This window comes from Acanthochromis polyacanthus, chromosome 3 (genome assembly GCF_021347895.1).
Source record: "Acanthochromis polyacanthus isolate Apoly-LR-REF ecotype Palm Island chromosome 3, KAUST_Apoly_ChrSc, whole genome shotgun sequence".
NCBI lineage: Eukaryota > Metazoa > Chordata > Actinopteri > Pomacentridae > Acanthochromis > Acanthochromis polyacanthus.
In genome coordinates this window covers 29,910,250-29,934,420 of record NC_067115.1, presented here as the reverse complement: position 1 = coordinate 29,934,420, position 24,171 = coordinate 29,910,250, and the positions used below count along the sequence as shown (strand labels likewise).

The window sequence follows — 24,171 nt, the reverse complement described above, 5'->3', positions numbered from 1 at the left end:
GCCTCTCTCCAAACAGCCACATAACAAATAGGGTCCAGTCATGAATCCATTTCCAGAACGACACAAACAGGCACCGCGAAAACAAGCCACCTATCCTTTTGGAATATTATGGGCCGCCTTGTGAGCCAGCGCCTGGATCTAAAAGTAATCAATTTCAAGTGCAAGTGACCCTCCTCTGAATGCCTGCGGCTTTTCCAATAGGCTGCTGCTTCCATCCTCATCCTCTCCTCCTTCATCCATTCATCTGGTTACTCTGCTGCACCACGCTGCTGCCCTGCCCGAACCCGCTCAGTCTGGGATGGCACAAACCATGAACGGTCCATTTTGGGGCTTTTCCTGCACCTCAGTCAGCGGTAAAACAGAGCTCAGAGGCTGCATCCATCGGCAGGACGGCGGTGACTCATTGCGCACGGTCGGTCCGTCAGGGTGCTTGAATTTTGCGCTCGGCTGAGAAAGATCGATACCTCCAAGACCCATATTCTGGTGGAAGGCGTGGCTTGGTGTCACCGACACAGGGTTGATTTGTCCATATTCGTGTCTTAGGGTTTAGCCCCACATCTCACTGACACGGACGCGCAAAAACTGCACCCAGCGGCACGGGGCTTCAACCTGAAGGTAAGCCATCCTCATCTTTTCATCTCAGTGCGTTTTACCTTCTGCGTTAGATGCTCAATTCGTGCGCAAGGTCAAATCAAATGAGCACATATGAGAGGCTTGTGAGGCGCTGGGTTTGGGACAGGAGGCAACAGTACATGACAGAGATGTTAATTGGCCTGAATAGGTCGTGTGGATGCAGCCTGTGTTGTGTTTTCCGTCTTGCATGGATTCACATTCTGCACGCACTCTCTGCTCACTCTTTTCTGTTCAACTGCTGCAGGCAACAAGAGCAACTAAAACACCTCAGACAAAGAAGGAAGGCGTTTTGTAATTGCTGAATATTTAATTACAGACAGGATATGCTTTCCATCAATATTTGCGCTTTGACAACAGACAGGCAGATGCATCGTGGCAAAGCACACACACAGAGCTGGCTACACCTGTCCATGACCCACACCAGTAACCTACAATACTGCCACACTTACAGATCTGCCCTCAGGCTGCCAAGTGCATGAAGGGGTAGGTGATTCTGGTATAGGAAGGATTAGTCTTTGGTAGTGTAAATAAATAAAAAAAAATGTGTTGTTTGTTGTTGTCCCTCCACAGAAGAAGCCCAGTGTGGAGGATGCTTACTGATGAGGCTGAGTTCAACATTAGCTCCACTGGTGAGCAGCACATTATGCAGAATCGACCGTCATCAATAATGTCAGTGAGACAGAAGAGCCCAACAGATGCTCTCTTTGCTGTACCTCGCTGAATTATCAATGGGTGGCTCTTCTTCCTCTTTAGCCCGAAGGCTGTTTTGTAGGATTGTGCTCTTCACAATCACATATTGCAGCCATCTGCCGAGTGCTGACACATATTACTCACAGAATTGGCCAGATGCTTTTTCACATTTAAGAGAAACCCGACATGAAGTCAAGCGCTTTCAATAAAAAATGAGATCTGTGAAACTGCAGGTCACCGAGTGGAAACAGATTAGAAGATCTTGAGCAGAGGTGTCGAACTCATTTTAGTTCAGGGGCCACATTCATCCCAATTTGACCTCAAGTAGGCCGGACCAGTAAAATCACAGTTTGAGTGCAACAAAGTACATTCTGAAAATGTTCACATTTAAGGAATTATCGTTTTTACAAAACATTATGAACAGTTTGAATTTCTTATGAAAAATAAATTCAATTTCAACAACACTATGTCTCAGTTTATCATTTACACATTATAACTTACAGATCACAGAGAATCTACAAAAAGGACAAAACATTTAGTCACAGGAATCTGGAACTGAACAATATAGTATTTTACTCTATCATCAAAATGACAAAAGTCAGACGAAAAAAGATAACAAACAACAAAAACAAGCCAAAATGTTATTAAAAAAAGTGACATAAAATGACAAACCGAGACACAAAAATGAGAAACAAAATGAGAAAAAACTGTGACAAATCACACGAAACAAAACAAAAAAGGGACAAAAGCAAGGGAAAAATCACACAAACGAGACAAAAAATGACAAAAGCAAGAAACAAAACGACAAGAAATAGACAAAAAACTCAAGCGAGACAACAAGGAAACAAAATGAAAAAAACGAGAAACAAACGACAAAAACATGAGACAAACAACAAAAGTCAGACAAGAAAGACAAAGCGACAAAAACAAGACAATATTTTTTTTTTAAAAAGAAGACAAAATGACAAAAGAACAGTGAGCAATCTAGTATTTTAATTTATGATCAAAACAACTTGTCATGGTCTGGAAATTATTTGAAATTTGCAATTTTACAAATTTAGAATTTGCAGTTAATGTCTTCTCTGTAATTTTTACACTTTACAAAGTCATTCCACGGGGCGGATTGAAGCCTCTGGAGGGCCGGTTTTGGCCCGCAGGCCGCATGTTTGACACCCCTGATCTAGAATCATTTCACTGGTTTTGAAACCTTTTGTGGATTTTTTTCACTAAAAGGGCTTCCTAATTAACCGGCCTTTTATTAGCACTGTGTTTGACAAAAACCCCTCTAAGGATAATTGAAATGTTGGCTAAGTGGTTAGCTTGGCATTTGTCCCATAACACGGTGATCAACCTTTAATCAAACTGAGTCGATGTCAGTGATCAACAATGCAGGAGCTTCATCAGCTGACTCATTATTGGTGTCCCTTTATATGCAGCGACACTATTCATGCTGCGACGTTCTGGGTATATATGATAACATCAGCTGAGTGGGTGATGTGCTGCCAATGGATATTAGGTTTTGTGGAACGCAAAAAGATAAGAAAATCCACAATCTTTCATCAAAAATACATTTAATTTGTAAGCACTTTCAGCCTCCATATGTCAAAGTCTTATTGCGGCTTACATTTACTTACAGGCTTGTGAACTTTGCTGGGATTTAGTCTGACACAGCATTTTCGCATCCTCTTTAGGGATTTCCCCCAGCTTTTCTTTTTTTTAAAGGATTTTTCTCTCACTTTTTGTCACACGTTTTGATTGAGCAGTTTCAAATAGGTTTAAAATTCTCTACTGCTCAAACATTTGAGGTCAACCAGACAATTTAATGTTTTCCATGAAAATTCACACTTTATTCATGTGCTAACATAACTGCACAAGGGTTTTCTAATCATCAATGAGGCTTTAAACACCATTAGCTAACACAATGTAGCATTAGAACACAGGAGTGATGGTTGCTGGAAATGTTCCTCTGTACCCCTATGGAGATATTCCATTAAAAATCTGCTGTTTCCAGCTAGAATAGTCATTTATCACATTAACAATTCTAAACTGGATTTCTGATTCATTTAATGCTATCTTCATTAAAAAAAATGCTTTTCTTTCAAAAATACGGACATTTCTCAGTGACCTCAAACTTTTGAACGGTAGTGTAGATCATGGACGTCAGAAAACAATAAAAATCCTGTATTAATCATTGTAGGTTATAAGGTAAGGTGACAAAAAAACATTGATTCATCAGTCATAGTACAGAAATCATGTCTTGTTGAAAAGCCAAAGTTGAATACAGTTCCAATTACAGCAAGTATTGATATCATGTTTATATATTATGATTCATTTGATGGTTCGGTTTGGAATCACGTGTATTTGAAGCAGTGGTGACATGAGGCAGGTAGAGGTCACTGGTTGCTCAGTTTACTCTAACAATGATTACTTAAATGCATGTTAATGATTTATCAGTTGAACTGTATTGGATCATCTCACATGACATAATCTCTTTCTGGAGTCCTATATGAGTTGATTATATTTATCAGAGTTAATGATTGAAAATAAACTAAGTCTATTTCTGTTTTCCTCCTTTAGGAAGCTGCAGAAAGTGACTGAGAGCACACTGTGCATCTGCTTCCATCTTTGGATTACGACAGTATTTAAAGACTGAAACAGTGAATCCAGCATGGGAACTAACCCAAAAAGGACAGTGACAGTCCAGATGGTGCCTCAGCTGGCTGTGGCCGACACACTGGGCAATAAGGAGTCTAATGCCAACTGGGGTAAGGAGTCCAACCTCAAACTCTCTCAGGTTTGTCCAAAACCCACCCTCACATCTCCTGACAAGCAGGATAACTTATCTGTGACGACTGCTCCCGCTAACGCCATCCCACACACCCAGAAAACAGCTTCCAAGGGAGGTGAACCAGTTAGCAGCACTGTGTCAGACAATCCAGAACCAGGAAATGGAAACCAGATAGAGTCTGAGCATGTGACAGGTGGAGATCAACATTTGCCCGACCTTTCTCCAACAGGCCAAGCTGTGGGTGAGGCAGGAGGCGACCGGAGAGATTCTAACGCTAACGTGAAAATGCTAAGCCCCACTAATGAAAGGGACACGTGTTTGTCGTCTGCTGTTACAGCGTCAAAGGTCGACGTGCACGGCAAAGACTCCAGAATAAAAGGGCCAAGTGCACCAGAGGAGCAGCCTGCAGAGCTGACATCCTCAGCCAAAGTCACAGCACGAGAGAACGGTAATAAGCATGTTTCTCCAAATGACAAAAACCTCAACAACAGCACCGAATTAAGGAATACAGCATCTGAACCACAACAAGACAACAAAGGGAGTATTTCTGCTCCCAAGGACACACCTCAGAAAGCTAAAGAGTCTGATCGTATACAGACCTGCTCATCAAGGTCAGTGCCACCAAAACCTATAGAAAACATGGAAATTTCAACTCCGCTTAGCTCCGCTAAACCTCCATCCAACAGTAAAGACGCAGAGTCTAAAAATGAGAATTCATGTTCGGCACATGCAGAGAAGGATATTCCACCAGTAGAGAGACCACAAGTCTCCTCAGATAAACATCAGCTGGTGTCTTCACAGAAGGACTCTTCTGCTGTGCCCCAGGCTACACAAAATATGCCTGCATATGGACAGGTGGCCGAGGAAAGCAGCCAGACTGACACAGCTGTCTTTGAAGGAGAGCAGCGCTGCAAGCTCTACAGGGAGGCTTCGACCATGACCTCATCCCAATCACCGGCCCCGGCCGGGCAGCGTCATGATATGGAGGTTCAGGCTGTAGCTGACATGTGCAGTAAGGCTGTGTCCACGAGTCCAAGTCTGCTGCCCTTCGCTGCGACCCGCAGGCCGAGCGGTGGTGCAATCCCCAGGGAGGATTTGCAGAGCCTGGCTGTGGTGTACCAGGTTCACGACAGCGTGAGCCTCCATCAGACCAATATAACTCCCCTACCCGCCTCTATTGACCCCAGGTCTGAGAGACTCACTGTGGAGGCGGAGATGTGCCCCAATCAGAATGCTGCAATAGTTTTCCACTCAGAGACTCTATCCCAGCAGCACGACTCGAGGCTGGGAGCCAAGCCCAAAGAGCCAGGATCAGCTCTGTGCAACATCCAGCCAGTTTATCAAATCAACATCGAGCACAGCAACCACAAGAAACAAGGCGAGACGGGTGGCGACTCCCAGCATAAAACCGGAGTTCAGGCATCCGCAGCAAAAACAGCCACTGCTGAAGCTCCTTCTCTCAGATCAGGGACACCCCCAGAGACAGCTGGTGTTTCCAAGTCTGGATCTGCTGACGGTAACAATGCTGCGCTGTCTCAGCCTGCTGCTACAGCCAAAGCTGACCGGGCCCTGCCAACTACAACAACAGCAGCAGCAGCAAACACCACATCTAAGGCAGATCTAAGTAAAAATAAAGACCAAAGTTCAAAAGAAAAAAGGAAAGAAGCTGGAGGTAAAACCCGGACGAAGGAGACAAATTCAAGCAAACAGAAGATAGAACCGGAGAGAAACGACGAAGAGGACGAGCAGTCGGGGAAGCAGAAAGACAAGAGCGTGCACGACGTCGTCTGGGATGAACAGGGGATGACTTGGGAGGTCTACGGGGCTTCTGTGGACCCCGAATCCCTCGGTTTTGCCATTCAGAGCCACTTGCAGTGCAAAATCAAGGAGCAAGAGAGGAAACTGATAGCTCAGACCTCCTTCCGAAAGTCAATCTCTGGTCCTGATTCACCGCGACATGGCAGAAAGAACAAAAGGAGGCAGCAGAACATTTTCAGGTCAATGCTGCAAAATGTCAGACGGCCCAACTGCTGTGTGCGCCCCCCTCCCTCCTCCGTCCTCGAGTAGCACAGCACAGAGGTAGTCAATGTCGGACTCCTCCCCTCTCCTAGAGGTCAAATTGTTTGTCCTCCGCCCGTCACGATTGCAATGCCACGTGAAGCATTATTGGGACGACGATCCCTGTAAGTAAGTATACTGGAATGTTGTAGCATAAAAGAGTCCAAATATTTGTGATGTTTGTGGAGGTAGGAAAATAGAAATATAAAACAACTCAAGACTTATTTTCTAGAAATAGATATTATGAAAAGAGGTTTTTAAATAACAAAGGCAATAATAGTGAAACGCATGTATCTTAGTCGCAGTGGCAGTTGTATGACTTAAAATGAAGTCCAGATCTTCACAGATAAAGGCACTGATCATTTTACTTACTGTCAGAATAATTGTGCTAATATATTAAACCGACATCTCATTACATTTTGGTGCATTTGGTATATGTTTTTGAGGTGTTTTTGGGGCCCTATATTTATAAGATTGCTGTATTTTCTTTTCATGCGTATTTATTTTTAGTGAGTTATTGAAAAAGGGACTGTATGCATACGTAAATGCGCTGTTTAATCTCTGTTCTTCTTCTGGTTTTCTATTAAAATAAGAAAAACACTGTCGAGTTTTACACATTCTTCATTTCTAATGTTGAGACTTTACACATTAGCTGTACAGTGGCTCGGTGGTTAGCACTTTCACCTTGCAGCTGGAAGATTCCCAGTTCGCTTCCTGGGATCTTTCTGCATGGAGTTTGCATGTTCTCCCTGTACATGCATGGGTTTTCTCCAGGTTCTCCGGCTTCCTCCCACAGTCCAAAAATATGCTGAGTTTAATTGGTGACTCTAAATTGCCCGTAGGTCTGAATGGGAGTGTGATTGTTTACTTACTCCACTACTTATGTCGGAATTCTGTTCCTACAGCAGAATGTAACACGATTTTCGCTGTAAGTTGGAATTCCGATACGTTCATAAGTACCTATGTCACTCACCTGCATCAACACAGTGGTAAAATCATACCCGAGGACATAAAAACACTGTACAGTAACGTATTCGACTGCTTTGCTCACCAACTAATTCTGGTGCAAAATTTGTTTTAATGTTGCAAAAACCGTACATCTGAATAATGGAACAAGACTTTTGTTTAAGAGGCTAAGCCAATGCTTAAAGCCACTGAGAGGATCCAACCGGGAAACATAAAAACTTAATTGACGCACTTAATTGCCGCAACAAATGAATGAAAGTCCAACTCGATTTACCTTGCGATGCACACAGGGTCTTTAGTTTTTGCCCAGAAAAAAGTGCATAAATTTATACATCCACACGTTGCTGTTCGACGGTCAAAAACTGGTTTCTGCCCTTCTGGCTGGAAAAACCTGGTTCCTACTTTAAATAGGTAAAACTGACAATTAACCAATAAAGGAGTGAAACCTACTGACACCAAAATAATTACCTGTATTTCCTAACTGGCTCCTACAATTTTCTTAATAAATTTATGGGAGATGGCGACGTAACGACGAAACACCGTAGGCTGAGGATGTTGTAAACTGAGAACCTACTGTATATGTAGCCCCGTGATAAACTGGTGACCTGTCCAGGGTGTCCCCTACCTTCATTCTAAGTCAGCTGTGATAGACTCCAGCACCCCATGGCCCTAATGAGGGTTAAGTGGTGTATAGATAATGGATGGATGGATGGATCTTAGGAATGCTCGTTAGAGTTAAAAAAGCAGTTCAGAGGCATGACTTCAGGCCTTGAGAAAGTGAGCTAAGATTTTTCAAATGATATAGATATATATAATGGATGGAAAAATAGATTTTAGACAGGCATAGAATCCTGGTATTTTTTAAAATTCACTTTAAATCACATCTATAGACTAAAAGGTTGAGTACAGTGGGACTTACATGCAGAAAATAAAGGTCAAGACAAGACATGAAAGCCAAATGTGAGAGAGAATAATCAATAACTCAGCATGACATAGTGTTTGTGCACGTGTCAGGGGACGTGAGAGCAGCAGGAAACATCAGAGTTGTGCACAGGAGACGCAGGCTGATGGCACACCGCAGCTGAGACTAAAGGTAGAGTCAGGTGTAGACTGTGCTGGATAAATAAGTGTCAAGCTTAATGAGGCAGTTTTTGATCCCTGATGAAGGAAAGATTTGCTTGGGCTTCAACAGAGGCAACAACAATGATGAATGCAAACACACTACCGTTCAAAAATTTGGGGTCACCCAGGCAACTTGATGTTTTCCATGAAAACTCACACTTATATTAATGTGCTAATATAGTTGCACAAGGGTTTTCTAATCATCAATTAGCCTTTCAACACCATTAGCTAACACAATGTAGCATTAGAACACAGGAGTGATGGTTGCTGGAAATGTTCCTCTGTACCCCTATGGAGATATTCCATTAAAAATTAACTGTTTCCAGCTACACTGTATATGAAGAGTTCATTTGCAAAAACAGGTAACTCTGTTTTCAGAAAACTCATTTTTTATTGTTTACTTGAGATAATGATAATAATAACACTAATAATTTTTGTCATGTATTTTTCTACTGAGTCAAAGCCACTCAACTTCAGTTTGATATTATCTCAAGTAAACAATAACAAAAAATTCTGAAAATTTATCAAAACGGAGTTATCTGTTTTTGCAAATGAGCTCTTCATAAGTATTTATATATGGATTTCTGATTGATTTAACGTTATCTTCATTGAAAAAAATGCTTTTCTTTCATAATTAGATAATTTGTGAATGGTAGTGTAAATACAGTGTTTTGCTTTACATATAAATAACCCTTTACATTAACCTGACAATTATGAACATGAAATACACGGTTTGAACTAAAACCACTTTAAAGAGAGGCTCAATGAGAGCGACTGGTGCAGTTGATGATCATACAGCACTGAGTGATTCCCAAAGAGGAACCAAATTTGCGATTTTAAATCAAGAGCTTCCGAGCAGAAGGTTCAGCGTGGCATAAAAGCTCTTTTACCTAATTCAGTAGGGGCTTTGGGAACCATTAATAAATGTTGAACGCTGAGCGAGAGTTTACACATTTTTGTTCTCTGAAGGCATACATACAAGGTTTGTGTTTATTTCAAAGACTCAGATGCTTTCAGTTCACTGTCTTGTAGAGAGATCTGATTCAAAGAAAAGATCATCAACACATCATTTGTAATAGGTGCAGGAAAGAAGGCTTGGAATGAAAATTGACAGTTTTAGGCGCACTGAGCAGAAGAAATAGTTTCATCTCATTGTCAGCGGTATAGATTTGAACCATGCCCATGCAGCAGTGAGCTGTTATTGCTTTGGTTTATTGTTATGTGAAAAAGAGACTCGAAAAGCAACAGAACTGCTTCTCATTTTGAAGCAAACAGAATGAAAACAAGACAACAGCTAAACCTGTGGGACACTAACGCAAACCACTGCATATGCAGATATGACAGCAGCTTATATTAAAAATATAGGTTCAGGTGTGACATGGGGATGTGCAGCTCAATTCAATTCAGCATTTTTAATATAGCTCCACTTCCCAACATATGTCTCTCATAGCACTTCACATAGAAGGTGTCAATCTTCTCAGTTTTTCAAAGTGGTGTCAGAAAATGAATAATTTCTGGGCTGCAAATTTTCACTATTCAGTACAGATGGTGCACATACACAGGTGTTTTCAGTTACTGAGGGTGATTAATATGTGTTCATATTATGTCAGACTTGTTGTAACCTGACTTTCTAAATGTAGAATTTATGTCAGCTGCAATTAAGATTAGAATTGCAATGAGTCAATTAATCAATTACTGACAAGATTAATCAACAACTACTTAAAAATAATAATAGTTTGACTCATTTTCCGAACAAAAATGCTGATTCTAGCCTCTCACACATAAGGTTGCTTGTTTTTACGCCTGGTTTGGGACTATTTAAAGACAGGTGCCATGGACAAAGATTTTGATGTTTTCGAGACACTTAATTACTATGGCAAATAAGCAGCAGAGTTATGTGACGATAAGCGTTAGTTTGTCTGTCTGTCTGTCTGTCTGTTAGTTACATTACTCAAAAACGGACTAATAGATTTGGACGAAATTTTCAGGGAAGGTCAGAAATGACACAAGGACCAAGTGATTAGATTTTGGCAGTGATTCAGCTGATAGTCTGGATCTGCGGATTCGTTTAAGATTTCTGTATCATTGGTGTCACTGAACTATGACAACATGTGAACACTACATCAGCTGCCTGCTAACCATCACGATTGCGATCCTACTACAAATCCACCATTGCGGACCACGAACTGTGGAAAGATTTCAGAAATCATACAAGATTGAGCATCTTTGGCGGAGTACTGCGCTCTCTGAGTGCTTTTCTTGTTGTTTACTGAAGAAAACAAAGGTCAGATTAATTAATGATGGGAAAATAAATTCAATTGCACCTGTGATTAAGACAGATTTTTTTTTTAAGTCTTTGTAATAATAAGAACAAGAAAAGCACTGCAGATGTTTGATTATTTCTTCTGAAATGGTGTTTTAGACTTTTTTCTTGCCTGTTTGAAAAACTTAGTTCTTTAGGAAAACCTCATGAATTCAACAGCCACTGGTGTAAAAGATGTAGAACATTGAGGGAGCAGCATTCAGACCGTGTGACTGATGGTGCAGATTTCTTTATTAGCAACCCGTGAGCATTTATATTCATTCAAAATGGTCGTGGAGTCCAACTTTCCCAGTTGTAATAAGATTTTTGCAGTTAATGATGATACTTTTTATGAGAAAGAAACTAATAACTTGTTCTTTGAATGTGATTTGCTGACATTTGTAGTCAAAGAAGTAACAAGACAAGCCCTCAGAGAGCGCAGTACTCCGCCAAAGATGCTCAGTCATTCTATCATTTCCGGCATCTGGAATCTTGAAAAAATCTGTGGCAGAAATCACGGCAACATAGAATGTGACCATTTAATATAGATGTACCCACAAACAAAATGATCTTGCGCTGAGCACAGGTGTGTGTTATGCATGTGTATGTTATGTACAAATACCGAATCGCATGATCTAAATATGTAGCGGGCGGCGGATTGATGGGACTCAGAAACACCCCCACAGTTTACTCAGTTGTTCCCTGTATCATTTCTGACAGATCAGTCCTGATAAGTCCGCAGCAGTGGATTTGTAGTAGAATCTCAATCTTGGGATCATCAGCAGGCAGCTGACGTAGCGTTCACTTGTTGTCATAGTTACAGTCGCTATCTCGGAATGACACAGAAATCTTTACCAAATTCGTGGATCCGAACTATAAGCTGAATCACTGCCAAAATGTAATCACTTGGTCCTTGTGACCTTCCCTGAAAATTTCATCCAAATCCATTAGTGCGTTTTTGAGTAATGCTGCTAAAAGACAGACAGATAGACAAGCCAACGGCGATCGTCACATAACTCCACCGTTCCTTGGTGGAGTAATATGTGTACCGCAAAAGACAAACCCAACAGAAGAGCAACGTCTGATCAGGCCATCAGTGTGCGTGAGTTTGATGTTTGCTTTAAGTCATCTGGTAAACAGACTTAGAAAAACAATACATCTTCGAAATTGGTTTTCCGTGACTGTTATTTCACGGTTCTTATTGGATTTCAGCTATTAGAGCCGCAACAAGTAGTAAATTAATTGATTAGTCAAACAGAAAATGAATCAGCACAGTTTGATAACCAATTAATCATTTAGGTCACCGTGCAAGCAAACACAGCAAACATTTGATATTAACAGGCTCCCAGACGGGACAATTAGTTGTGTTTGCTTGTCTTCAATTATAGTACAATAAATATATTCGGACTGTTGTTTTGACAAATTAAGACGTCTGCCGGCATCATGTTGGGCATTTTTTATTGTTTATTGAAGTTGTGCAGACCAAACTGTGAACAGTCACAGTTGTGTCTGTAATCCTGAGACTCAAATGTATGTAATTCAACAGAAGCTCTGTGTAAGGTTGTCTGATTTAATTCAAGTCTCAGGTTAAGTGTAGAGCCTCTCCATCTTACGATCATTTCAGGTGATATCCAGCCTTTGTTATCTGATGTCATGAGATAATTTTCATGTAATAACATTTGCTTCAGAAGATTTTGCTTTGCCTAAAACACTTCCTTTCAGTGTGAATTTACTGTCCTGCCTGGCGTAACACTGATTCCAGGCGACTGCTGTTACTCTCTTAACAAGCACATCACTTCATGTTAATGTCAGGACATGATAGCAGGGACGAAAACGTCCTCCATCGCCGTAGTGCTGTGAAATGTCACAACCTGTAAAGAACAACTCAGACTGAAGCGTCTAATCCTAATGCCTCTTTTTGATCCGCTGGGATCAGAGAACACAGCTACCGAGTCACATTTATATCTGTCCAAACCTACGTGCTCGGATAAGAACAAGAGCTTGTGGATGATTCTGGAGGTAGCCGCAACCCTGAAGACCTGCTACGACGGAAAGTGTGTCATTCGAGACGAATCTTGTGCCACGGTGCTGACTGAAGGCTGTCACACTGCTGTCACTAATCTGTGGAGTCATATTAAAACCTAAATTCAGCCTCAGGTGGATTAACATGTGTCTTCTCTTTCTCCCTCCTCTTCCCGTCAAGGTCAGTTTCTACTTTTCACTCCTGTCTGTTTCTGTGGAGGAGGCCCGATCAGCAGCCTTGAGTTTGATTCTTTCACCCCAGCTTTAATTAGCTGTGTTTCAATTTTTAATGACCCCCTGCTCACTGTGTCGGTGTGACTGGTTCCCATTTGGAAGTGCAGATTAGATTTGACCACAGGTGGTGGTTTGCACAGGGGAAGATTTATTCCAATGACAAGGAACATAGGGAGGGATTTCAAAAGCATATGGAGAAGTATCACCCACTGTTATTGGTACAGACTTTTGCTTGCTTCTGATATTTACTTCACCGACTGTGGGCTCCATGGCTTCCTTTGGTATTTTATTGAACACACAACCGACTCTGTATTCTTACTGCATTTAGAGAAGAAAGACCCAGCAACGTATAGATCAGGGGTGTCAAACTCATCTTAGGTCAGAGGCCACATTCAGCCCAGTTTGACCTCAAATGGGCCGAACCAGTAAAATCACAGCATAACTCTGAACCTTTCCTCTGTTTTAGTGCAAAAAAGTTCACATTTAAGGAACTATCTTTTTACAAAGTGTTATGAACAACCTGAAATTTCTGAAGAAAAATAAATTCAGTTCAACAACATTATGCCTCAGTTAATCATTCACGGATTACAACTTACAGATCACAGAGTGTCTATAAAGACACAAAACGTTTAGTCACAATTATCCATATAGTATTTATTTTCTGATCAAAATGTCAAAAGTCAGACAAAAAAACAAGACAAAATATTACAAAAATGAAACATTAGATGACAAAAGTGAGAAACAAACTGAGACAAACGACACGAAACAAAACAAAGAGACAAAAAACTTACAAAAAAGTTAAAAAGAAACAAAAAATAGACAAACAACAAAAATGACAAAAAACACACAAATGACAGAAACGAGACAAAAATGACAAAAGCAAGGAAAAATGACAAAAAAAACAACACAAGAGAGACAACAAAAACAGAAAACGACAAAAACAATAAACAAAACAATTAAAGTAAAATACAAAATGACAAAAATAAGACAAAGGCACAAGTGACACAAAAAAGAAATAAAACGAAAAAACGAAAAAATAAGCAAAATGACAAAAACTTGAAACAAACGACAAGTCAGACAAAAAACGACAAAAACAACAAAAACAAGCCAAAATATTACAAAACGAGACACGAAGCGACAAAAGCAAGAAACAAAATGACAAAAAATGCGACAACCGACACAAAACAAAACAGAGACAAAAAATTTGACACAAAAGTAAAAAAAAGACAAAAAAATGTACAAATGACAAAAACAAGACAAAAAATTACAAAAAGAAGACTAGCAACACAAGCGAGACAAAACAAAAAACAACAAAACAATACACAAAACAACAAATAAAGCAAAACACAAAACGACAAAAACAATACACAGAACAACAAAGCGAAACACAAAACGACAAAAACAATACACAAAACAACAAATAAAGCAAAACACAAAACGACAAAAACAGGACAAAAAACACGAGCAAGACCAACAAGAAAACACAAAACAGCAAAAACAAGAAACAAAATGGCAAAAACATGAGACAAATGACAAAAGTCAGACAAAAAAACAACAAAAACAAGACAAAATATTACATTATATAGCTTGTCTAGAAATTATTTGAAATTTAAAGTTTTACAAATTTATAATTTACAGTTAAAGTCTTCTCTGTAAATTTTACTCTTTTCAAAGACGTTCCTCGGGCAGATTGAACCCTCTGCAGGGCTGCTTTTGGCCCGCGGGCCGCATGTTTGACACCTCTGGTATAATACATCACAACATAATGCTTACGTGCAGTCAGACCATACCATACAATCATGTAACCTGTAACACTGGTGAATAAATGCACATCTCTGAAATGTATCGGTGACAGTACAACCCTGATAGCCAAATAATAATCTCTCAAGTGTTGCTGCTTATCAAGGAAACTCCCAGGCTGTGTCAGAAGCTACAATTAAAGACTGGTGGTCCATGAAAGGGAGCAGGAGCCCCGTTACAGCCCAAGGGCCTCCCTGACTCACGCTGAGATGGTGAAACTAATGGTGCTGTTGGATAGCGTAATGTGGATAAGAAAAACAACAAGAAACCGGCATTTCAGTGGGCTGTGAAATGTTTACTGGAGTTTTTTAGCTGCAGTAAAAGAAACAATATGCATCCCTGTTATGTATGCAGAAGAAAATACAAACATTTATTGAAATTAGGATTGCATAATGTTTGGTAATTAACCTTTCATGAGCAGCTCTTATAAATATAGTGTAAACTGTAATGTCTGAGGTATTCTTGACTCTATGTTGCCCTGTTTTAGTCCAACTTAACCCTGCAGATGTGTGTTTTTTTTAAAATAATTTCAAAGCGTAAACATCACCATGTGTAACAGCATCCTCGGATTCCAGCAGAAATTGAGGGCAGCAGCGGCAGCATCATTTTGAGCTATAATTGAAGTCCTACTGATAAGTTGCAGCGGTATTGGGATTTGAGATCTGCTTGCGGTGACCCAGTTAGCATCATAAACACATGAGCCCCTTCAGTCCATATAGAAACCCTTATAGGAAGCCCTGCAGACGCTACAGCAGTTGGAAAGAAGCCATTACAATTATCTAGACCATCATCAGGATAACACACGCTCACAGATCATTTGTGTCACATTAGATCCTCTTTTATCACGGGGATGAGTGTCAATAATATTTACAGATCATATTTTGAGATTTGTGGAGTGGGTAATTAGCTGCTGATCACAGTGCTGCCATTTATTTCTACAAAGACACAAGCTCCAAAAGTGCTCTGGAGATTTTGCAGTGGGAAGAATTTGTCACCGATTCTCTTTCATTCAGTTCGTCTTTGAATGTCTTCATTCTGCTTTTCACCGTCGGCTTTCATCCTCTGTGTCTTTCTCCATCACTGTGTTCATGTTAAATGTAACATCCATTTTTGGTCATTTAAGACATCTTTTGGTCATGTTCAGTCCCTTTTAATTTATTTTGAATCCATTTCTGGTCATTTTGCATCCCCTTTTGGCCATTAGAATCAATTTTTGATCATTTTGAATCACTTTAGGCAATTCTGAATCTAATTTTGGTTATCTGGAATGAATTTCTGGTAATGCTGAATCCTTTCTGGTTATTTCGATTCCATTTTTGGTCATTTGGAATCCTTTCATGGCCATTTGTAATCCATTTTTGGTCATTTTGAATCAATTTAGGCAATTCTGAATCCCATTTTGGTTATTTAGAATCTCTTCATGGCCATTTGTCATCCCTTTTTATTCATTTTGAATTTGGGATCGCTTTAAATCCTTAGAGGCCAATTAAGATCCATTTTTGGTCATTTTGAATCCTTTTTTGGTCATTTGGAATCGTTTCTGGTTATTTTGATTTCGTTTTTGGTTATTTGGAATCCCTTCATGGCCATTTGGAATCCCTTTTTATTAATTCTGAATCCCCATTTGGCCATTTTCAAATCAAATTTTGGTCATTGTGCATCCCTTTTTTTGCCGTTTGAATCCATTTTTGATCATTTTGAATCAGTTTAGGCAATTCTGAATCTCTTTTTGGTTATCTGGAATCCATTTTTGGTAATGTTGAATCCCTTTTGATTATTTTGATTCCATTTTTGGTCATTTGGAATCCCTTCATGGCCATTTGTAATCCCTTTTTATTCATTTTGAATCCACTTTGGGGTCATTTTAAATCGTCGGTGACCATTTACAATCATTTTGTGGTTATTTTGAATCATTTTTTGGCCATTTTGAATCATTTTTGGGGATATTTTTTAGTCCCTTCCCCTTCAACTCCATCTCCCCATTCCTCTCCATGCCATACGATGATATCATAACGAGCATCCTAAGCCAGTAACAGTGAGGTAATTAAAGCCTCTGCTGGTTACTCCTCTGCTGCAGAATGTTTAAAATGGTTCTTCTGCTGCTGCTGCTCCTCTCCCTTATTCATCCTCGCATTGTATTAGCTGAGATAGCTGGAAGAGAGGCCCGTCCTCCCGATGGCCATTCAGTTCCCAGTGGAATATATGGCCTACATTTGTTTGCGGTGCAGCATTGGCCCGTATGAGTACGTGCTTTTGTTGAACAATTCCAGTTTTCTGCAGTATAGCCCTCTTCTGTCTCTTCCCACCAGCTGTTGGGTTTTTTTCATTCAGTCATTATTTGGTCCTTTTCAATTTCCTTGCACTAACTCGAAGCGTCGTCGCCACTCCCACCTGCCTGCCCTTTCCTGACAGAAGCATCACCTGACCCGCCTCTCCGATCATCTGTTTCCACTCAGCTTATCAACCCCACGGTGTATGTAAACCTCCAGCTCTGGCAATGTACTCGGTGCTTTAGCTTACCAGCATTTTACTTCAGTTTTCTGAATCTTGCCTGTAATTTGGAGGGATTTTTTGCCTCAGCCTGCTCTCTGTACTTTTTTGTAATCTTCTATTTGCATTTTTTTTTGCCAGCAACACCGTTTTCCTTTAACTTTTGGGCATCCTCGTCTGTTTACGATGCCTCAAATATTCTCCATTTTGTAGCTTTTCCCAGTAGACATTTTGTTTGTCAGTCAGTTTACCTTATTTCTTATCTACAACAGGCAAACATAGATGTAACCAGCATTTTAGCGCTCATCGATTGCTTACCATTCAGCTCACAAGCACTTGCACTTGTAACCTTTCTAACACCGCATATATGTGCAAAGGCTTGTGTTTAAAGAAACAATTAAGGCATACACGCGTATATACACAAAGGTCACCTTCCCTGGCTTCATTAGAGACTGCTTTATTATGGGTGACAGATGTGCCCATAAATCATAGGTCCCCTGGTGGAGCAAGAACATCCAAAACAAACACTCATAAAGGTGAAACACCGAGACAGGAAAAGGAAAGAGAGACTTCAAGATACATCCAGAGACAGACAGACAGACAGAGAGACACATGCAGGATATCAATATTTACCAACAGTGTCTTAAACAATAGGTTTCTGCCATTGATGGAAAATCATTGTTCTGCCTAAAGAATGATCCTTTCCATTGTTTTCTGCTTCCCCAAGGAGAGAAAAGCAGCTTTTGTTACATCATTGCTTTTTGTAAAATGGAAGGAAAGTCCTTATCTCGAAAGAAAATGACGTGTTAAAGGGTCCAGACGGACAGATTGCTGCTTCAGATCCTAACACAGCCAAAGTGGATCCAGGAGACGATTCTGACAAAACCCAATCAAGCGTCTTTGTGTGGAGATTCAGCCCAAAACGAAGATCCTCCTCGTGAAACTCATTACCCCTAACCTCGGTGCTTTTGTCACAGCGCGGTCTGTGTCACTCTGCATTGTCTGCAACACGGCAAAGGAGGTTAATCCCCCCCGCCTGCTTTATCTGAAGAAGTACAGAAATGAACTCTTTCAGGTCTGTGAAAGAAATTTGGAGACAATGCAGTTATGACTTAGAATAATTTCAATTTTTGCCTGGATCAAACTGAACTTTCCTATTCTTTTCACCCAATTTAACTTCCTGTCCTGCATTTCCAGTGTATCGGGATTATTATAATCTCCTGAGCTGTAGTCAGGTTCTCAGAAAAACGGAGGTCTCAAGCGGTTCTTCCAATATAACTTTGATCAGACACCAAAGAAAATGTCTCTACTTTTTGAATTAACTTGGATTTTTTCCACAAACAGCATGGTGTCAGAGGTGACTCCTACCAGCAATAAATAACACTGCCCAACAAATTTTAACTTTTTCTCTGCTGTCTGAAAACTAACACCTGTTTTTACCTAATTTTGGGGTCCTGATTTCAGAAATGACATCAGTTTTTACCTATCACGTCACGTTTTTTTTCTGTGGCATTTGGACTTGTAGTATCGGTGGCTGCCACACCCATCATGTTTAATTGGGAAAATGCCAGCTTAAACCCGAATTAATTAAATTTCCTATTGTGTTTCAGATTGAAAGTCAAGCATGGCTACTGCTCGTAGAAAGTGTGTGAATACTCCAGATGCATTTTGTTATATCTGTGGAAATTTTACTGTACCATCTCAAAGGGCAAATATTGGTGACTTTGTGAAGCGAGCCTACTTGGCTTACTTTAAGGTCAAACTTGGAGACCAGGACAAGTCTTGGGCACCACATAAAGTGTGCAAGCCTTGCATTGAAAATTTGAGACAATAGACCAAGGGAAAGAGGGAGAAACTAGCATTTGGAATTCCTATGGTGTGGCGAGAGCCGAAGAATCATATAGACGATTGCTACTTTTGTCTCATCAAAACTTCTGGTTATAACAAGAAAAATAAGCATAAAATAAGCTACCCAAATCTGAATTCAGCAATTCGCCCTGTGCCCCATTCTGATGATGTACCTGTGCCACATTTTACAGAGTTTCCTTCACTTGATGAAGATCAAGATGTTATATCGGCTGATAGCGAACATGGTAGTGATGTCGATTTTGAAGAATGCGGTCCAAGCACAAAAGAGCCAGAGTGTTTTAATCAGGCTGAGCTGAATGATTTAGGTCTTTCAAAAGAAACATCAGAACTATTAGCTTCAAGATTGAATGAAAAGAATTTGCTCCAAGATGGTACCAAAGTAACATATTATCGCAGCAGGGAAAGAGATTTTGTGCAATATTTCAGAGCTGAGAGTGATTTTGTTTGTTGTCATGATGTACCAGGATTGTTGCATGCACTGGGTGTGGACCATTATGACCAAGTGATCATATTTTAATACGTACTTGATAAATATGCAGTTATGCCATAGAGCAAAAACCTGACGTCCTAGGCAAAAACCATTGTGATTTTTGGATTCAGCACCTTCAAATTAGTCAGAAACAAGTCTCAGTTGTAAGTCAACAAAAATGTTGTTGGCCAGTGTAAATTGCAATGAATAAATGCACTTGAATTAAAGGTTGGATTTTTCCTTTCCTTTTTTTCATTGTGGTCTTATATTATTTAGAAAAAAAAATGAATTTATGAGAAGCTAAAGAACACATCTTAACCAGGGGTGCTAATAATTATGGAGGACGTTGTGTATACACAGATTAAACAGAGGACAAAGCGGTTTGCAGAAAATTTGTTTCATGCTTTAATGGTCCCCAGATAATGAATTGTGAACTTCCTTGTGTAAGAAGAATATTTTCATACATGAAAATGACATATTTAGAAGTTTTTCCATTAAACCATTCAATGTGAAGCCTATTTTATACTCTTCAAAACTCTAATCACAGGTGCCCCACAAGGATGTGTGCTCAGCCTATTGCTCTGCACACATGACTGTTTATCCTCCTATCCGTCCAACAACATTGCTGAATTTGCAGACGGCACGACCATGCTTGGACTATCACGAACAACAATGAGTCTGCAGATAGAAGAGAAGTGCAAAATCTGGTCTCATTGTGTGTAGAGCACAATCTCAGCCTTAACATCAAGAAAACTTTGAAGAGTAGTGTAAGTCTGAATCCCTCTTTCAAGGAGGAAAAAACTCAGTGAAGACAATGACTGCACATTTCACTTAAGACTCAACAAGATTTTTTTTTTTTTAAATAATGAGATTTTCATCAGAAATCCAAATATTCATCTAGTGTCACTGCCCAGTCAAATGTACACTACTGTTCAAAAGTTTAGGGTCACTTAGAAATGTCCTCAATTTTGAAAGAAAAGCAGTTTTTTTCAATGAAGATCAATCAATCAATCAAAGTTTATTTGTATCGCCCGTTACAACAGCCCAAAGGGTGACCAAAGTGCTTCACAGTGAAAAAAAAACAAAAAACAGGAAAATAACTTGGAAACAATACAGTAACTTAAAGCAGGACAAACAAATCACTCTCGCATTCATACCTACGTGCAAATTTAGAATAATGAATTAACCTCAGCATGTTTTTGGACTGTGGGAGGAAACTGGAGTACCTGGAGAAAACCCACGGATGTACAGGGAGAACATGCAAACTCCATGCAGAAAGATCCTGGGAAGGCTGGGACACGAACTGGGGATCTTCCAGCTGCAAGGCGAGAAGTGCTAACCCCCAAGCCACTGTGCAGCCAGTAAAATATACAGCAAGACAATAAAAATAAACAGCAACACAACAGCACTAAAATACACATCTAAAAGAAATAAAAAGTAATAAAATGTCACCATGCCGCTAGGTATTGAAAGCCATTTCAAACAGGAAGGTTTTGAGTTTTGTTTAAAAAAGACTTATGTGACATTAAATGAATCATAAATACAGTCTAGACCTTGTTAATGTGGCAAATGACTATTCTAGCTGGAAACAGATGATTTTTAATGGAATATCTCCATAGGGGTACAGAGGAACATTTCCAGCAACCATCACTCCTGTGTTCTAATGCTACATTGGGTTAGCTAATGGTGTTTAAAGGCTAATTGATGATTAGAAAACCCTTGTGCAGTTATGTTAGTACATGAATAAAAGTGTGAGTTTTCATGGAAACATGAAATTGTCTGGGTGATTGTGCACTATGTGTTTTCATGATGACTGCAGCACGACTGACATCATCAGCCTCGCCTGTCCTCAGTGGTAATTAGCAAATGTGTGCTAACACGGCAAACATTTCTGCAAAGCATCAAAATGTCAGCGTTATAAATGTCAACATGTTAGCGCGCTGCTGTGTCATGAAGCAAATAAGTCAGGTACAGTCTCACAGCTGCAGAGATTAGTCTTGTCCATCCATCCATCATCTATGCACCACCTAATACACTGTGGGGTCACAGAGGGCTGGAGCCTATCCCAGCTGACTTTGGGCGAAGTCAGGGTTCACATAGAGACAAACAAACAGTCACACTCACACTCGCACCAACAGACAGTTTCCAATCACTCATTAACCTCAGCATGTCTTTGGACTGTGGGAGGAAGCTGGAGCACTCTTCTACCTGTGAAGCAACAGTGCTAACCACCTACCACCGTGTTGCCCCATTAGCAGTGTTTAGTAGGAGATTAGCAAGGGCCAGCAGACCATGTTGGGCTTCCTAAAAAACAAGAACAGGTATTTACCACTTTTTTGCTTGCAAACTATGATTTGACATTACTAAAATTTACTGAAAATAATCCCATGAATGTAAACATTTCATAGATTTCATAGATTTGTTCAATTACCTTTTATGAATGAATGAAATGACAGAATACAGGAGAAATGCTGCCCAATTTTTTTTATGTCTGGACTTAGAAAACATTCTGGGTGCTACCCATATAGATCTGATTTAGCCTTTTTCATTAATGCTCTAAATGATTGTAAATATTTTGTAAGATGAGTGAAATGATAAAATACAGGGGAAGTCCTGGCCAATTTTTTTTCACATCTGGACTGAGAGAAATATTCTGCACCATCACCATCTGCACCATCTGCATTGTAAATGGCACCACTGTTGCCATTGCGCAACAGTGTTGCAGGCTACTTTATTTCTAGTGCAGGCTACTAATACTTCTTGGGAAAACTCTGATTAGTCTTGTCATATTTATCTAATCAGTGAAATGTCTGATTGCAAATTCTGTTTAAGTTGTGTTTGCTTGTTTGAAGCTCTAAGTGAGACCAGTGTCCTAAATGGCAGCTATACAGGCCTCATATCTCTTGTTCAAGGTTTATTGCGGATTGAAATCTGCCAGCTATCAACAAACATCATGCTGAGTGTTGTTTATGAAAGAGCTATAAATAAATTAAAAAAACACAAGATAATGAATTTGCTGCTTACTGCTGACAAAATGAAACTAAAAATAAAGAGAAATGTCACCAGATTTCCAAATAAACAGTGAAGCAGTCTCATGGGGAAAAAAATGCCCAACTGATAAAAAAAACCCCTTAAGATACTTTTGAAAAAAAACCCATAAAGAATTAAGATACGGTGTCAAACGTGCAGCCCGCAGGCCAAAACCGGCCCACCAAAGGATCCAATCAGGTCAGGAGACATCAACTGCAAAATTTGTAAAACTATAAATTTAAAAGAATTTCTAGACGATGACAGGTTGTTTTGATCGTACAGTAAAATACTAGATTGTTCATTGTTCTTCTGTCATTTTGCGTCTCATTTGTCCTGCTTTTGTTGTTCTTGGTCTTTGTTTTTTTTGTCTGACTTTTGTCTCATGTTTTGTTGTTTTGTTTCTCGTTTTGTCATCTTGCGTTTCCTTTTTGTCTCACTCGTGTTTTTGTTTTATTTTGTGTTTTGCTCTATTCACCGTATTGTGTGTAGTTTTTGTCGTTTTGTGTTTTTGTGTTTCGCTTGTGATGTCTATTTTTTGTCATTCTGTTTCTTGTTTTTGTAATTTTTGCCTTGTTTTAGTCATTTAACCATTTGTTGTGTCTTTCTAATTTTTTGGTCTATTTTTTTTGTGTCGTTTTGTCTCTCACTTTTGTTGTTTTGAGTCTTGTTTTTCTCATTTTGTGTCATATTTTTGTAATATTTTGTCTAGCTGTCTTTTTTTGTCTGATGTTTGTCGTTTTGCTCATCAGGTCAAATGCTACATAGATGACTAAATGTTTTGTGCCTTTATAGACACTCTATGATCTGTAAGTTGTAATGACTAAATGATAAACTGAGGCATAACACTGTTGAAATTTTATTTGTTTTTCTTCAGAAATTTCCAGCCCACTTCAAATCAAATTGGGCTGAATGTGGTCCCTGAACTAAAATGAGGTTGACACCCCTGCTGTACAGCATCGCATCATTTATTGTCCACAACTGTCGCTTAATATTTGCCCAGCTGAACCTTTTTCTCTATTCTTCAGCTCTGTGAGCTACAGTGTGTTTACTGACCAACAGAGGCCCACTGCACCATTTAACATCCGTGGAAAAGTATTCACATATTTTACTTCAGTCAAAATACCAGTAAAATAGGAGAAAAAAACACGTCTAGGTGCTTCAAAATTTAAGTGTATTAATATTAACAGAAAAAATACTTAAAGTTACAAAAGTAAACATATCAAAGCATCTGGCTTATTTTGGAATAATATATAGTTTTTGTTGCATTAAAGCATCACTTTTACAACATAGCTGTACCTGCAAATCACACCTGAGTACTGTAAAAGAGCAGTTGTATCAACATTTGCTGTCTAAATTGTCTCTATACAGTGGAAGTCAAACAGCTGGATTAATTAACTGCTATGGTTTTTATGCACACAGTGACAAATCTTTGAGATCTTTTCCACTAATTATTACATTTGCTTTGAGAACAGCTTTCCTATGAAACAGGTGGGAGGTTTGGCTTTTATCTGCTGCTTCAGTCTCCTCAGTGATAAACTGATGAGCCTCTGATTGGAGCATCAACACTCATTAACTGTCTGTTTCTGATATCGCACAACTTATGGCACAATCTCATCCATCTCACTAATGTTGGCGTGATGCAACAAGTGTGCTCAAGGTTCACCTGAGCTGTCAAAGTTCAGACGTGGTCTTCTTTGT

The 24,171-nt window shown here is 39.6% G+C and overlaps 1 protein-coding gene across 2 annotated transcripts; it reads left to right on the top strand.

Moving 5' to 3' along the window:
* gprin3b (GPRIN family member 3b) lies at window positions 1–6,770 on the top strand. 2 transcript variants are annotated; one of them, XM_022198529.2, is made up of 3 exons: window positions 1–615; window positions 1,204–1,262; window positions 3,901–6,770. In XM_022198529.2, the coding sequence occupies exon 3, from the start codon at window positions 3,992–3,994 to the stop codon at window positions 6,176–6,178; it is 2,187 nt and encodes a 728-aa protein (XP_022054221.1). In that variant the 5' UTR covers window positions 1–615; window positions 1,204–1,262; window positions 3,901–3,991; the 3' UTR covers window positions 6,179–6,770. The 2 variants fall into 2 exon arrangements, with proteins under 2 accessions (XP_022054221.1, XP_022054222.1); XM_022198530.2 differs by lacking the exon at window positions 1,204–1,262 and having other exon boundaries at window positions 2–615.
* Window positions 6,771–24,171: the final 17,401 nt, after the last annotated feature.